General features: G+C 40.3%; 1 protein-coding gene across 1 annotated transcript; it reads right to left on the bottom strand.

Moving 5' to 3' along the window:
* Nucleotides 1-1,914: 1,914 nt before the first annotated feature.
* On the bottom strand, nucleotides 1,915-15,887 carry LOC139479921 (tyrosine-protein kinase STK-like). Its single transcript, XM_071262843.1, has 13 exons — nucleotides 15,810-15,887; nucleotides 14,847-14,951; nucleotides 14,088-14,179; nucleotides 12,549-12,704; nucleotides 10,832-10,898; nucleotides 10,111-10,134; nucleotides 9,053-9,144; nucleotides 8,118-8,276; nucleotides 7,400-7,546; nucleotides 6,434-6,693; nucleotides 5,749-5,902; nucleotides 5,389-5,520; nucleotides 1,915-2,921 (listed from the first exon to the last, which is right to left on the bottom strand). The coding sequence occupies exons 1-13, from the start codon at nucleotides 15,884-15,886 to the stop codon at nucleotides 2,707-2,709; spliced, it is 1,680 nt and encodes a 559-aa protein (XP_071118944.1). The 5' UTR covers nucleotide 15,887; the 3' UTR covers nucleotides 1,915-2,706.
* Nucleotides 15,888-16,134: the final 247 nt, after the last annotated feature.

Below are 16,134 nucleotides of genomic sequence, written 5' to 3'. Positions count from 1 at the left end.
ACTCAACACACTTTCCCTTATACAGTAGTGATGACAATGTGAATAACACAACACACACTTTCCCTCATACAGTAGTGATGACAATGTCAATAACTCAAAACACACTTTCCCTCATACAGTCGTGATGGCAACGTCAATAACACAACACACACTTTCCCTCATACAGTAGTGATGACAATGTCAATAACTCAATACACACTTTCCCTCATACAGTAATGATGACAACGTCAATAACTCAACACACACTTTCCCTCATACAGTAGTGATGACAATGTCAATAACTCGACACACACTTTCCCTCATACAGTCGTGATGACAATGTCAATAACACATCACACACTTTCCCTCATACAGTAGTGATGACAATGTGAATAACACAACACACTTTCCCTCATACAGTCGTGATGACAATGTCAATAACTCAAAACACACTTTCCCTCATACAGTCGTGATGACAACGGCAATAACACAACACACACTTTCCATCATACAGTCGTGATGATAATGTCAATAACACAACACACACTTTCCCTCATACAGTAGTGATGACAATGTCAATAACACAAACACGCTTTCCCTCATACAGTAGTGATGACAATGTGAATAACACGACACACTTTCCCTCATACAGTCGTGATGACAATGTCAATAACTCAAAACACACTTTCCCTCATACAGTCGTGATGACAACGTCAATAACACAACACACACTTTCCATCATACAGTCGTGATGATAATGTCAATAACACAACGCACTTTCCCTCATACAGTCGTGATGACAATGTCAATAACTCAACACACATTTTGCCTCATACAGTAGTGATGACAATGGCATTAACTCGACACACACTTTCCCTCATACAGTCGTGATGATAATGTCAATAACACAACACATACTTTCCCTCAAACAGTCGTGATGATAATGTCAATAACACAGTAGTGATGACAATGTCCTTAACTCGACACACACTTTCCCTCATACAGTCGTGATGACAATGTCAATAACACAACACACTTTATCTCTTAAAGTCGTGATGACAATGTCAATAACTCAACACACACTTTCCCTCATACAGTAGTGATGACAATGGCATTAACTCGAAACACACTTTCCCTCATACAGTCGTGATGATAATGTCAATAACTCAACACACACTTTCCCTCATACAGTAGTGATGACAATTTCATTAACTCGACACACACTTTCCCTCACACAGTCGTGATGATAATGTCAATAACTCAAAACACACTTTCCCTCATACAGTAGTGATGACAATGTCAATAACACAACACACACTTTCCCTCATACAGTCGTGATGATAATGTGAATAACTCAACACGCACTTTTCCTCATACAGTCGTGATGACTATGTCAATAACTCAACACACTTTCCCTCATACAGTCGTGATGACAATGTGAATAACACAACACACTTTCCCTCATACAGTAGTGATGATAATGTCAATAACACAACACATTTTCCCTCATACAGTCGTGATGATAATGTCAATAACACATCACACACTTTCCCTCATACAGTCGTGATGATAATGAAAATAACTCAACACACACTTTCCCTCATACAGTCGTGATGATAATGTGAATAACTCAACACACACTTTCCCTCATACAGTCGTGATGATAATGTCAATAACACAACACACACTATCCCTCAAACAGTAGTGATGACAACGTGAATAACACAACACACTTTCCCTCATACAGTCGTGATGACAATGTCAATAACTCAACACACTTTCCCTCATACAGTCGTGATGACAATGTGAATAACACAACACACTTTCCCTCATACAGTAGTGATGATAATGTCAATAACACAACACACACTTTCCCTCATACAGTCGTGATGATAATGTCAATAACACATCACACACTTTCCCTCATACAGTCGTGATGATAATGTCAAAAACACAACACACACTTTCCCTCATACAGTCGTGATGATAATGTCAATAACACAACACACACTTTCCCTCATACAGTCGTGATGATAATGTCAATAACTCAACACACACTTTCGCTCATACAGTCGTGATGATAATGTCAATAACACAACACATACTTTCCCTCGTACAGTAGTGATGACAATGTCATTAACTCAACACACACTTTCCCTCATACAGTAGTGATGACAATGGCATTAACTCGAAACACACTTTCTCTAATACAATCGTGATGATAATGTCAATAACACAACACGCACTTTCCCTCATACAGTCGTGATGATAATGTCAATAACACAACACACATTTTCCCTCATACAATCGTGATGATAATGTGAATAACTCGACACACACTTTCCCTCATACAGTAGTGATAATAATGTCAATAACACAACACACACTTTCCCTCATACAGTCGTATACCACAATAACATAAGTTTCCACGATAAAGTAGTGATGACTGTGTCAGTTACCCAACAGAAATGTCCCCTGTTGGTGAAGACGTTCCACACAAGCAATTTGCTACATCACAACCGCAACATCGGTTTTACTCATTGTTACATACACACCTTCAATGTCATGTCAATGAAATTTAGCAACTCCATCGATTTCAGTAACTTCGTTGTCCTGCGCTGTCACTGTCCAGTGTCTACTGGGCGACAATGTAATCCAAACACCATGTTACACCTTCAAATAGCTCCATCACAGCTCCATTTTTGAAGTGATTATCTTTTCGGTACGTCATATATCATCATACTGCGTTTCTGTCTGAACTTCAAAGTCCTCAAATAGGCTGTGTAGATGGGAAAAGGAGGGTCTGCTTGCAGGGTCTTTCTTCCAGCATTGTTGCATGATATCATAGAGAAGGTCTATCTGTTCGGGAAGCCAGTGTCCCTGTGGTTTGGGTAAGCGATACCCTTGAACTGTTTGTTCCACGACTTCTCGTGGCCTCATACCTGTAGCAGAGAACCAAGTCAGTGACAACTTCTTACAAATACATGTACGTCCTTATGGCAAGCCGTTTTCACATTTATTACAGAATTACAGATATCTTGAATTGAATTGAAGATATATCTTGAATCGAATTGAAGATATCTTAAATGCAGATAATTGTAGATATCTGCAATACAATTTAAGATATCACGAAATGAATAAAGGATATGGTGAAGCGTATTACTGATATCTTGAAAAGAATTGTTGATATCTTAAATTCGATTATTGATATCAAAATATGATTTAAATATATCAAAATATCATGTTTTGTTATGATGTCATTAATTCAATTCCTGATATCTTGAAACTAAATACATATATCAATACTTAGTTATTGATATCTTCAATTTTTGCCATTATTAAAGACGTTACATTCTGAGGTTTTGGCCCTTAACAGCTAATGATGTCGTGCCATTACAATTACTTTGAGCACTAAAACGTTCACTGAACTAATATAAGCTAACCATTTTCGTCACTTCCGAAAGAAATAAGGATCAGGCCTCTGAAAAGATTCGGCCTTTAATATGGTCTAACCGTACACAGGAAAAATATGGTTTAGGCACTTAATAGAGGAAATGCGGTACCGGTGATAAGACTTGTACATCTTAGAGACTATAATGAATAGATCCGGCTTTGTCTGGCTTGTAAGGTTTACACTTCTAGCCGATATGCATTGGTGGCCTTGTGGTCCACAACTGCAAGGAACTCTGATGATGCATTCGACTCCCAGATTCGTCAAGGTTATTATAAACTCAACAATAAAAGTTCCTGTGACACCAATATTTTTGTGTATTTTTCAAACAAGTAAAGTTTGGTCTTCAATATTGTAGTACATGTATGGAATCAAGTCACAAAAACGCAACTGCTACAGAAAAGCGTACAAAAGTAGACTTTTATGCAAGCCCCATGCATTTCACTACCCCAAAATGGGTATAAAAACATGTGCGTTTACCTGATTTCATATGCATTGTTTAGCATCGTGCTGACAACAACTACTCGAAAAAAAAAAAAATTACGCAATTATTCAACATTACGAAATGCCACGCCTGTCCGAAAATGAGCGTCTGCGAGCCATGGGTACTATGCTTGAAGCAGGATCGAGTCAACGAGATGTTACAAGACAATTTCACGTCCACAGAAAAACCATTTGGTGTTTATGGCAACGTTGGCAACAGACGAATGCAGTCAGAGACCATCCTCGGAGTGGCAGGCCACGCTTAACCAATAATCGACAAGACAACTGGATTCGAACAACACACCCACGAAATCGATTCCAGCCAGCAACAGTGACTGCAAGAAGCATCCCTGGCCATCGACGAATATCTTCACAAACCGCATGTCGCCGCCTCAGATGTGCAGGGATTGTCGCCAGAAGACCCGCCAGACGTCCCATTTTTACAGGAAACCACCGTCAAGCACGTCTACAGTGGTGCAGACAGCGCCTACGCTGGACGGCCATGCAGTGGGGACAAGTTCTATTCACTGACGAGTCTCGTTTTCACCTCAGCCACAGCGATGGACGGGTTCGAGTGTACCGACGTCGAGGTGAACGTTACGTCAATCATTGTGTCATGGAAGAAGATCGGTTCGGGGGCAGCAGCGTTATGGTATGGGGTGGGATTACAGCAAGACAGAGGACCCGTTTGATAGTGGTAGAGGGAAATCTAAATGGACAGCGCTACCGCGACGAGATCATCGGCCTTGTTGTTCTACCGTTTTTGCGTCGTCATGGCCCAGGCATTACCTTTCGACATGACAACGACCAGCCTCATATTGCTCGACTTGTTCAGGAATCTCTTCAACAAAACAACGTGAATGTCATCCCCTGGCCGGCTCGCTCCCCTGATCTCTCACCAATCGAGCACATGTGGTGATAAGATGGATCGGCGTCAACCATGTGTTCCATAGACACTCCAGGAACTTCGAAACATGCACCAGCAGATATGGACAGATATCCCACAGGACTTTGTGCGACGCCTGGTCCATTCCATGAGACGAAGATGTGTTGCTTGCATCGCAACCAGAGCTGGACACACACGCTATTGATTTGTAAATTGACATTTTGGCATGTTCATGGTTTTTTTTTTATGAAATCACGCATTTTCTGAAGTCAGTATGGCAAGTTAAACCATTTGAACACTGACAGGAGTCTTCCATCTGTTGCAAACCGAAATTGTTTTAGATTTGGTAAAAAATATAACTTTGCATTAAATCTTATTCAATGTCACAGGAACTTTTGTTGTTCAGTATACATGGTCTCTCAGTTAGGTTCCCTTACATACTCGCCTGCATTAGTAAGCATTAACGTTAAGGGTTAAATCGCAACGCAATTAGTGACTGACTGACTGACTCAATCATGCAGTCACTCAGTCACTCACTCTCCGAACCACTGACTCTATCAGTCTTACCGTAACGCCAGAATTACATTACCTGCATAAGGATCCTTGCCTGATGTTGCAATCTCGAACATCAACACACCAAAGGACCACACGTCAGACTTGATACTGAACTTTCTGTATTCCAGTCCCTCAGGGGCCGTCCACTTGATAGGTACACGGCTACCTACATGACCACAAATATAAAATCTGTTTAAGATCAGTGGAAAAGACATGGTGAATTATTATTTGAATTGGAAATTCTGCGTTTCTAATTATTGATCTATTGCAGCACAATTTTACATTACAATCTTTTAGGGCACCAGTGCACAGCGACATTTATCTGCTGGGAATATGTTTCATGTCATCCATCTACATCTGAAACATGAAACATAAAATGTTGCTAATGCGTTACCTTTTGAAAGATAATCGGCGCCATCATCGACGATCCTGGCCAGCCCGAAGTCTGCGACCTTGACATCATAATGTTCCCCCACCAGTACATTGGCAGCACGAAGGTCACGGTGGATGAAGTTGTGGGATTCAAGGAACGCCATCCCCTCAGCAATCTGTATGACAAACGACTGATTGTTTATTCAACAGTATTGAAAACAACATCCAATGTCGTGTTTGCATGTCCGTTTCATCACAGTATATTTGCAGTTGTGACAACTTTCCATCAGTAACTATTCGGGGCATAGGTCGCACTTACGTGAAACAAACATCACTTTCAAACACAACAGTGAAGTATTATTATGCCCATTTCCTTAAGAAATTCAATTACAACTTTTTCATCAAATGGCATAGGGTTTACTCTTCTATTTGCAGCTCACCTGTCTGCATTATGCCCATTTCCGTAAGAAAATCAAGTACCACTTTTGTATCAAATGGTATAGGGTTAACTCTTCTATTTGCAGCTCACCTGTCTGCATTATGCCCATTTCCGTAAGAAATTCAAGTTCAACTTTTGTATCAAATGGCATAGGGTTTACTCTTCTATTTGCAGCTCACCTGTCTGCATTATGCCCATTTCCGTAAGAAATTCAAGTACCACTTTTGCATCAAATGGTATAGGGTTTACTCTTTTATTTGCAGCTCACCTGTCTGCACATGTTTATCATCATAGAATGCTCCAGCTTAGGACGGTCCGTTTTCCGGAGGAAGTCCAGTAGGGATCCATTGGTCAGGTACTCAGTGATGAGCAGAACAGGTTCAGCGTCTGTGCACACCGCCAGGAGTTGGACCAGGCGGACGTGACGTAGTTGGTTCATTATTCTCGCCTCGCTGATGAAAGCTTCCACAGTCATCCTGCCTGGCTTCAACTTCTTAACGGCAATGTCACGCTTTCTGTTCAGCTTTCCTGGAATAACATACATCATGTCAATCGCCGTAACCTTTAACAGCTACAATATAATCACCATATCAACATTGGTCTTCGAAATATGACAATCATTATTATGGTTTTATCACTCTGGTCTTCATATTCGTCAATGTTTTATCGGTTTATCACGATCAATTATCACTGTCATGATATCCGCATCGTCATATTTTGACATTATCGCATCGTCATCATTTTTATAATGTTCGTCATCTATGACATTATACGTCCAGGGGCGGTGGGGTAGCCTAGTGGTTAAAGCGTTCGCTCGTCACGCCGAAGACCCGGGTTCGATTCCCGACATGGGTACAATGTGTGAAGCACATTTCTGGTGTCCTCCGCCGTGATTTTGCTAAAAGCGGCGCAAAACCATACTCACTCACTGCCTCATTATACGTCCACCCTATCATGATCATCGTTTTCGCATTATCCTCGTCATTCTTCATACAGGCGTTGTTTGTTTTTTGTTTTAACGCCACACAATATTCTAGTTGGCCTTAAATATTTGACACTGGATCAACGCTGTCGGGGTACGATGACCCGAAATACACCAAGTCACCTAGTCTGACCAAACAATCTATTAAGTCGCCTCTTACGACCAGCACATTTACGACATTTAGTGGCATAAATATAATCTTACGCGACTTTAAACCCCATTTCACCTCACCTCACCATTATGTGTACGTACCTTTCCAGACTTCGCCAAAGAAGCCGGAGCCAAGCTTGACCGTCATACCGATGTGACCTCTGTTAACCTCCATGCTACGAAGGTGTAGGACTGGTGCCATCCTGGGACATGGCTCCGTCAGGCGACACGCCAATCCGTCCTCCCTCCCTGGCAAGGAATCAGTACATGTTGATGTAGAACTCACACCACACATATAGAAATTATAACGTTAAACAGTGAGCATACAGTTTACACCAATATTGGAAATTGTTTAAGTTCATAAATGAAACTTAATATTTTAACTAAATATGTAAAACAATCAATCACCATTTCAATTCTAAAATTAATAGAGTGAGTGAGTGAGTGGGGTTTAACGCCGCTTTTAACAGTATTCAAGTTATATCACGGCGTGTCAGCTTAATGTGGGAGGAAAGCCCGAAGTGATGCAGATCTCAGACGTTTACCACTTCGGTGAAACCAACGAGCACGGGTATGGTGCTGACAAACCTAGAAACATAATCGGGGCGAATAGGGATTCGAACCCACAATCATATGTTTCTGGCGTGCCCAAGGGACGCAACTCTGCACAGCGAATCAAGGCCGTGCCCCCAAAATTGATAGAAATGAGGCATGCAATGTTTACCAATGTAACAATGTATGTATTTGCATTGATGTGGGATTTTGTATTGCCTGCTCTTATATATAGTAAGCGTATATAAAAGCATGCATATGCATCTACCTCGGTGATGCGCTACAAGTGCGTTGATGCTGTTAAACATCCTCCGGACTCCAATATACACCTGTCCGTTCTCTGCTGTCTGTATTTTGTAGTGTCTAACGAAAGGGGATTCGGCATTTCCGTGTTGAAGCCTTACAGACAAGGCATATGAGTTTGACCCTGGAACAATATATTTAGCAGGTTAATTGCAGTAACAAATATACTATAATTCCCATGTCAGATTAATTAAAAAATGACCAATTTGTTGAAACAATAAGTTCAAGATGCAAGAAAAGAATTGTCCGACCCAACAATAAATCACCATCGGTAAGTATTTGATGCACCGTAGGTTCAAATGTACAATATGTCTGTGGAAAATATGGGCTTAATCGCAGCTGATTTTTACAAGCAACTGTTCCTTGACTGGAGAATGGTATTGGAGAGGAACCTCATGTCATAAAATGTCACTAACAACTTAAAAGCATATAACTAAAACATAATCAGATGATCATTTTTGATTAAAGCTGCACTCGTCTTCCGTCTAGTAATCGATTGTCTTCTTTGTAGTTTTAAAGTTTTAGAGGTTATTAAAATTTAAAGGTATTTAGAAGGACGACCTGATATATGGTCTGTTGAATACCAAGTAAAAATGACCAATATGGTACCCATCCTCAAGATTACTATCGATTTTTTGTTACTGATATATAGAGACTCTCATCCAAATGTCTTTTGATATTGAATATATCAACACGAGTCTATAAAAAGCGTACACTCCGAAGCTTTTACGTTTATCGACGAGTGTTGATATATTTGACATCAAGAGATACGAGGGTCACATTCTATTAATCATCCACAATCATTTCTCCAAGTTTTGTTCAGTTCGTAAACAGTCATACCTTTCACAATTCCTCAGCTGTAATATATTGGAAATCCTTGATTCCATGGGTGTGACTAACCTGTTGTTGGTCTGATGAGAAAATAACCAAGTTCCGCTTCTCTTTTCAACAACAGTGCTTCTGCATCATGGTGTCCAATGTCAAACCACCAACTGAAAGCAAAACCGACACTGTTTAACACTGTGATTGTACTCCCCTTCTTGCGGATCTGTTTCTTTATGCATAAAAATCGGAATTTCTGTTCGGATTAGCAAAGTCTTAACACGGTCATTTGGCCCAGAAGTTTAACTAAGCTTCAGGTATATCGATGATCAGATATCGTTCAATAACAATCAAATAGCCAATACCATTCCATTGATTTACCCACCTGAACTAGAAATAAAGTAGGCCTCATCTGTTTCATATTTAGGTCTATGCATAAAGATTCAGAGTGGCAAAACACTCTCCACAAGACTGTATGACAAGAGGGACAACTTCCCCTTCATGTCGAGCAATATCCCAGCAGCTCCAGCCTTTGGTGTTTATAATTCACAACTTTTGAGATACAATCGAGCATGCTCTTTCTACCAAGATTTCAAAGCGTCATACGACTCTTGCTCTGAAGTTGTTTGATCAAGGTTACAAGATTCAAGGCTTAAGTAAAGTTTTTAAAAGGTCTTATGGTAGATAGATTGGGGAGGACATTTCCAAATTTGATGCATCAGTGACAAAAATTACGTCCGATGCAGTTCCCTATTTTGACTTGTACCATATGTTTACTGTGTTTTTTAGGTGAACAATTACCTTGCCTTTACATGTGTTTGTGACGGGTGCCACCTGTGCGGCAGGATACGCTGACCTTTTCGCGAACACCTAGTATCATCACTATTTGATAGCGATTCATAAACACATGCTCATGCCATAGTCAGAATCGTACAATCTTCTATATAGCTGAATAGCTTGGCTGCGTCTAAAGGTACAGAAATATGAATCAACCCAATGATTATAATAAGCTGAAGTCTGAATATGTATGACAAACTCGTATAAGGAACTAATGTTCTACCATGCGAAGTCTATTCTCACAATGCTGTAACCATGTATAAATCAATAAAGAATTATTAAAAAAATCAATACTTTACCTTTCGCCTTTAACGGATCTACCCCTGTGGGGAAAACAGTTCATGATATAAGTGTTTTATAAACAAACATGACTTTATGCGAAGATATAAGTATTCGTAATTTGTCGCTTCGTGTTACACAAACACAGCACGACAGTCGCTGAAGCCAGACTCTGCTTTGGGTCACTTTGTTATGTAAATAATTCATGTGTGTGTCGAGACAAATAATTGAAAGTCTTTCTTGGCATTTACGTATTCATAAATAAAAAGAATAGGCGACACCCACTAGCCCACTCATGTTTCCTGATTGGTCAGTAACACAGTGGGTGGGGCCTGTGTTGTATTATTTACCGGAACTAGGTCACTTTTTTTCGTATTATTGTTTACAAGTTTATTTTGTGTTATTGATTGAAGAATCAGTTTGTGAAGTTATTTTTGACGTATTTGTTCATTAGATATGACTTCCAACGTAACTTGAATTTGACATTTCTGTGATTTCTATTTTCAAACATTACAAAACGTACTAAAGACAGCATTTCATTACAAATTAGCAATACTGATTTGATATTTTTTCTCAAATATTAGAATGTTAAGGCCGGTTGGTCCGTAAACCAAATAAACTTAGGCCAAATATGCTGATGTGAAATTGAAATTACACCTGCTTATTGATTTGTGAACGGACATTGTTCCACAAACGAACATACCACTAGTGGTTGTCGTATTAATGTTAATGTTTTCTTACCCTTGTTGGAGTTGTACTGTCCTCGGACACGGGTTAGTTAGACGACATACCAAACCGTCATCATTGTCTGTGAACACAATCAGATAAGTAATTACAACATACCAATATCATAACATGGAGGGACAATTTGTAAAGTCTGAGACAAACGTAGATGTCTCAATAATATGTGTCAAACGTATGTGTCTGTAAAGTCTGTGCCAAACGTATATGTCTCAATAACACGTGACAAATGTATGTCTGTAAAGTCTGTGTCAAACGTATATGTCTCAATAACACGTGACAAATGTATGTGTCTGTTAAGTCTGTGCCAAACGTAGATGTCTCAATAACACGTGACAAATGTATATCTGTAAAGTCTGTGCCAAACGTATATGTCTCAATAACACGTGACAAATGTATGCGTCTGTAAAGTCTGTGCCAAACGTATATGTCTCAATAACACGTGACAAATGTATGCGTCTGTAAAGTCTGTACCAAACGTATATGTCTCAATAACACGTGACAAATGTATGTCTGTAAAGTCTGTGCCAAACGTATATGTATCAATAACACGTGACAAATGTATGTGTCTGTTAAGTCTGTGCCAAACGTATATGTCTCAATAACACGTGACAAATGTATGTCTGTAAAGTCTGTGCCAAACGTAGATGTCTCAAAAACAGGTGACAAATTTAGGTGTCTGTTAAGTCTGTACCAAACGTATATGTCTCAATAACACGTGACAAATGTATGTCTGTAAAGTCTGTGCCAAACGTATATGTCTCAATAACACGTGACAAATGTATGCGTCTTTAAAGTCTGTTCCAAACGTATATGTCTCAATAACACGTGACAAATGTATGCGTCTGTAAAGTCTCTGCCAAACATATATGTCTCAATAATACGTGATATATATGTTAGCAATGATATATGCCAACAGCACGTATCAAACGTATGCACAACACTCGCAAACCTGTGTGTTCGTACGACATGTGATAAACGTGTGTCAGCACACCAAGTGACAACTTGCATGTTCGCACAACACGTGCCAAACGCATGTGTCACCACACCAAGTGACGCAACTTGTATCCTTGTGTACAACACGTGCCAAACGTATGTCAGCACACCAAGTGACAACTTGCATGTTCGTACAACACGTGCTCAACGTATGTGTCACCACACCAAGTGACACATTTTTATCTTTATACAACACGTGCCAAACGTGTCTGTCACCACACCAAGTGACAACTCGCATGTTCGTACAACACGTGCTCAACGTATGTGTCAGCACACCAAGTGACAAACTTGTATCTTTGTACAACACGTTCCAAACGTGTCTTTCACCACACCAAATGACAAACTTGTATCTTTGTACAACACGTGCCAAAAGAGTGTGTCACCACACCAAGTGACAAACTTGTAAATATATTTCAAATGAAGTAAAATATAATCCCATACTCTACAATACTATCAAGTGAAGTGTTCGTATAATTCCTTCCATCCGCCAGATTCTTTACGCAGCATACACACATGAACATCCATTCAATTGCTAAATTCTTCTGTCTTATTACAAGCCGTACGTTACAGTTCATTACAAATTGTTGTATTCCAGATATAGAAAACGATAGTTACCAAAACACCACTAAATCATGAGAAGTAGCTTAAGATTAACGAGTGACCTATCGAAACAAATAGAAATTGAAAAGAATGAGAATGTATGGCCTTGTGATGGTATTACCTTGATAATATGCGATAAGTACGTTGACTGTAAGAAACATCTTTCTGAGCCCGATGTAAACCTGCCCATCCTCTGACTTACGCAGCTTGTAGTGTTTGACACAGGGTATCCCATCCCCTTCGTGCCACCTCACACTTAATGTGTAGGAACTTGTTTCTAAAACATGAAATATTTGACGGGTTTACACAAAAACACTTCTTCTTTATTTTTTCTCTCCTTTTTTTCTTTTTTTTTAAAACACTTCTATCTTGCTATAATAAGCAATACGACTGGTATACGGTGAACAAAAAGGAAACGATATATTGTGATGGAAACGAGGGGGGCCACATTTGCATATAGCAAGTTTCTGATGAAACAATTTATATAATCAGAATTAATACGGATGCTTAATGTGGGCCCACTATTTCCCGTAATAGTGATTACATTTGAGTGAGTGAGTGAGTATGGTTTTACGCCGCTATAGCAATATTCCAGCAATATCACGGCGGGGGACACCAGAGTGAGTGAGTGAGTGAGTTGGGGTTAACGCCGCTTTTAACATTATTCCAATCATATCACGGCGTGTCAGCTTAATGTGGGAGGAAAACACCAGGTGATGCCGGTCTTAGACGTTTACCACTTCGGTGAAACCCACGAGCACAGGTATGGTGCTGACAAACCTAGAGGGGGGACACCAGAAATGGGCTTCACACATTGTACCCATGTCGGGAATCGAACCCGGGTCTTCGGCGTGACGAGTGAACGCTTTAACCTCTAGGCTACCTGACCGCCCCCATAGTGATTACAACAGAAGGAGGGTTCATATTTATCAATCGCGAAGGTTCATTGGGTTAGCGTTCTGATAACTATAGTGGACAATGTTGGGGTATGGGTGGCCCTGTGGTCTCACCTGTGCAGAACCGAGGGCCGTTCGAATCCCAGATTCACAAGTCCAAGACACCCGTAATCGGGCTTAACCAATGAAGTAAATAATAATTATAAATTAAGTGACGTTTTCGACGTGATTGCCGTTAAGTTCTGCCTACGATCCAAGTAATGACGGTTAATGGACAACACGATAACGGGGCGCGGATATAAAGTACTATGAAACACTTTTTAATATTCGAGTGAGTGAGTGAGTGAGTTTAGTTTAACGCCGCTTTTAACAGTATTCCAGTGATATCGCGGCTTGTCAGCTTAATGTGGGAGGAAAGCCCGAAGTGATGCAGGTCTCACTGGTGAAACCAACGAGCACGGGTATGGTGCTGACAAACCTAGAAACGTAATCGGGGCGAACCGGGATTTGAACCCACAATCATAGGTTTCTGGCGTGCCCAAGGGACGCAACTCTGCACAGCGAATCGCGGCGCCTTAGACGACTGGGCCACCCGTGCCCCCTTTTTAATATTCGAAACGGAGTCTACATGCAATCAGTTTCTAGAAAGTATTACTAACGCATTGTTCGATCCTTTATCTTGTGAAAAAAGAAAGGAGCAATACAATAAAATATTGTAAATCTCCGTAAATTATTAACCCATTATGCGTCACGAGTGCTCCTACCTGACGTTGGCCTGACTAGGAACGTGCCATCAGTCAAGCCCTCCTTCATCAGCTTCTTCTCTCCTCTCTCCCGGGTACAGGCAAACCACCAGCTGCAACACAACGCTGCATTCAAGGATGTGTACTCCGCTTTACACAATGTGGGGAAACCCTGTTATCTCGAACTGCCTTATATCGATATTGTATAACTCGTCTAAACTAGGTAACGTCCTAGGACCCGTTCTACAAAAGGATATTAGTGCTACGACTGTCGTAAGTCAGTGTTAAAGAATGGGAGGTACGACCGACTTAGCGCTAAGATAGCTTAGTGGAACGGGGCCCTGGTCATATAACTAGTACTTCGTTTGTCTCGAACGACGTATGACTCCATATATGTTTTATGATTGAATGAACGTGGTTCCCAGTGGACATTCTTGTGGGAAAACACACGGATACATTAGATGTCATTTTTGTTATTAATGTATATCAAATCTACCAGGTAATCCATGCATTGTATAGCTGAACACGTTGGATAATGCAATCTGCTTTTTAAGTATTGTCCTCCTACTTAAGAGAAAATATATTACCATTATTCATATATATATACTACACAAGTCCAAAACGTCAACTGGTGCGAAGCTAAAATAAAATAACTGTCCTTTTAAATTAAGACAGACAGACAGACAGACAGACAGAAGGTGCAAAGCTAAAATCTGAAACAATGTCTATTTGAGTTAAGGATCCAACGTAAATATGTTAAAATATTGTTTAAAAACTTACACCTGAGATTCTGGCGAGTTGTTTTCAAGCTTCACATAGTTGATTGGGATGTACCCGGTTTCACCACTGTTGAGGTTCAGACACACCACCCAGTCAGATGCCACTCTGTGTGTGCACGGAAGAAAGATGGGATTATTATCACCCTACACTTGTCTTGTGTTGATTGATGGTCTGGTTTGTTTACAGACCGCCATCACATGACAGGAGAATTGCGTGGTGTGGCATTAGGCAACATACACACATATATTATATTATGTAAATTGTGTGAGTGGCGGTTGGAACCAGCAGGCTTACCCTTTTCGCGAACCCTGATTTTCAGTGATCCAGTCATATAATTTAACCTTTATTTAGCCTTGAATCTGTATCGGCGGACAATCGAGACTGGTTATTCTCCAACGTTGTCGTTTTGTATTTATATGGTTTATATACGGTTACACATAAACAAAATATGCAATATTAAACTATGCACGATGAGGGTGATGGTTTCTTGCGAAACGTGGACAAACGAATATAAAGGTGTTACGTGTATGTGTTGTAAGCGTGTCATACCTACAAATTCAATATTGTATTAAAAACGTTTATGTCGTGTTATTTGCTGCTTTTATGACGGCAATAGTATACAGAACACAACTTTTAAGTCACGCTTACTTTGTTACCATCCTAGTGACTCATTTGAGACTTAAAAAGACCCGTGAAGATCCGGGTTAGAAAAGGTCATCGCCGTAAAAGGCGACTATGCTTATCGTAAGAGGCGACTAACGGGATCGGGTGGTCTTTCTCGCTGACTTGGTTGATGCATGTCATCGTATCCCAATTGCGTGGATCGATGCCCATGATGTCAATCATGGGTTTTCTGGTCCAGACTCGATTATTTCCAGACCGCCGTCATAAAGCTGGAATATTGCTGAGAGCGGTGTTAAACAACAAACAATGCTATGTTACGACACTTAAATATGAACTTACTCGGCGTCTACTCTTCTGAGTCGGTGCCCTTTCTTGAATGGCAAGTCATCATCGTAACTCCCATCAAAGTCATACATTGCCAGGTAGGTAACTGGTGCTAGAATCATTAACACAAAGGTGAACAAGCGAAAGATTTGTTTGAGTGAGTGAGTGAGTTGGGTTTAACGCCGCTTTTAACAGTATTCCAGTTATATCACGGCATGTCAGCTTAATGTGGGAGGAAAGACCGAAGTGATGCATGTCTCAGACGTTTAACACTTCGGTGAAACCCACGTGCTGAGAAACCTAGAAACATAATCGGGGCGAACAGAAATCATAGGTTTCT

This window comes from Haliotis cracherodii, unplaced genomic scaffold, assembly GCF_022045235.1.
Source record: "Haliotis cracherodii isolate W230 unplaced genomic scaffold, xgHalCrac1.p SCAF_4, whole genome shotgun sequence".
In the NCBI taxonomy this organism is placed as follows: domain Eukaryota; kingdom Metazoa; phylum Mollusca; class Gastropoda; order Lepetellida; family Haliotidae; genus Haliotis; species Haliotis cracherodii.
Note: the sequence above shows the minus strand (reverse complement) of the source record. Positions and strands in the feature narration are given on the sequence as shown.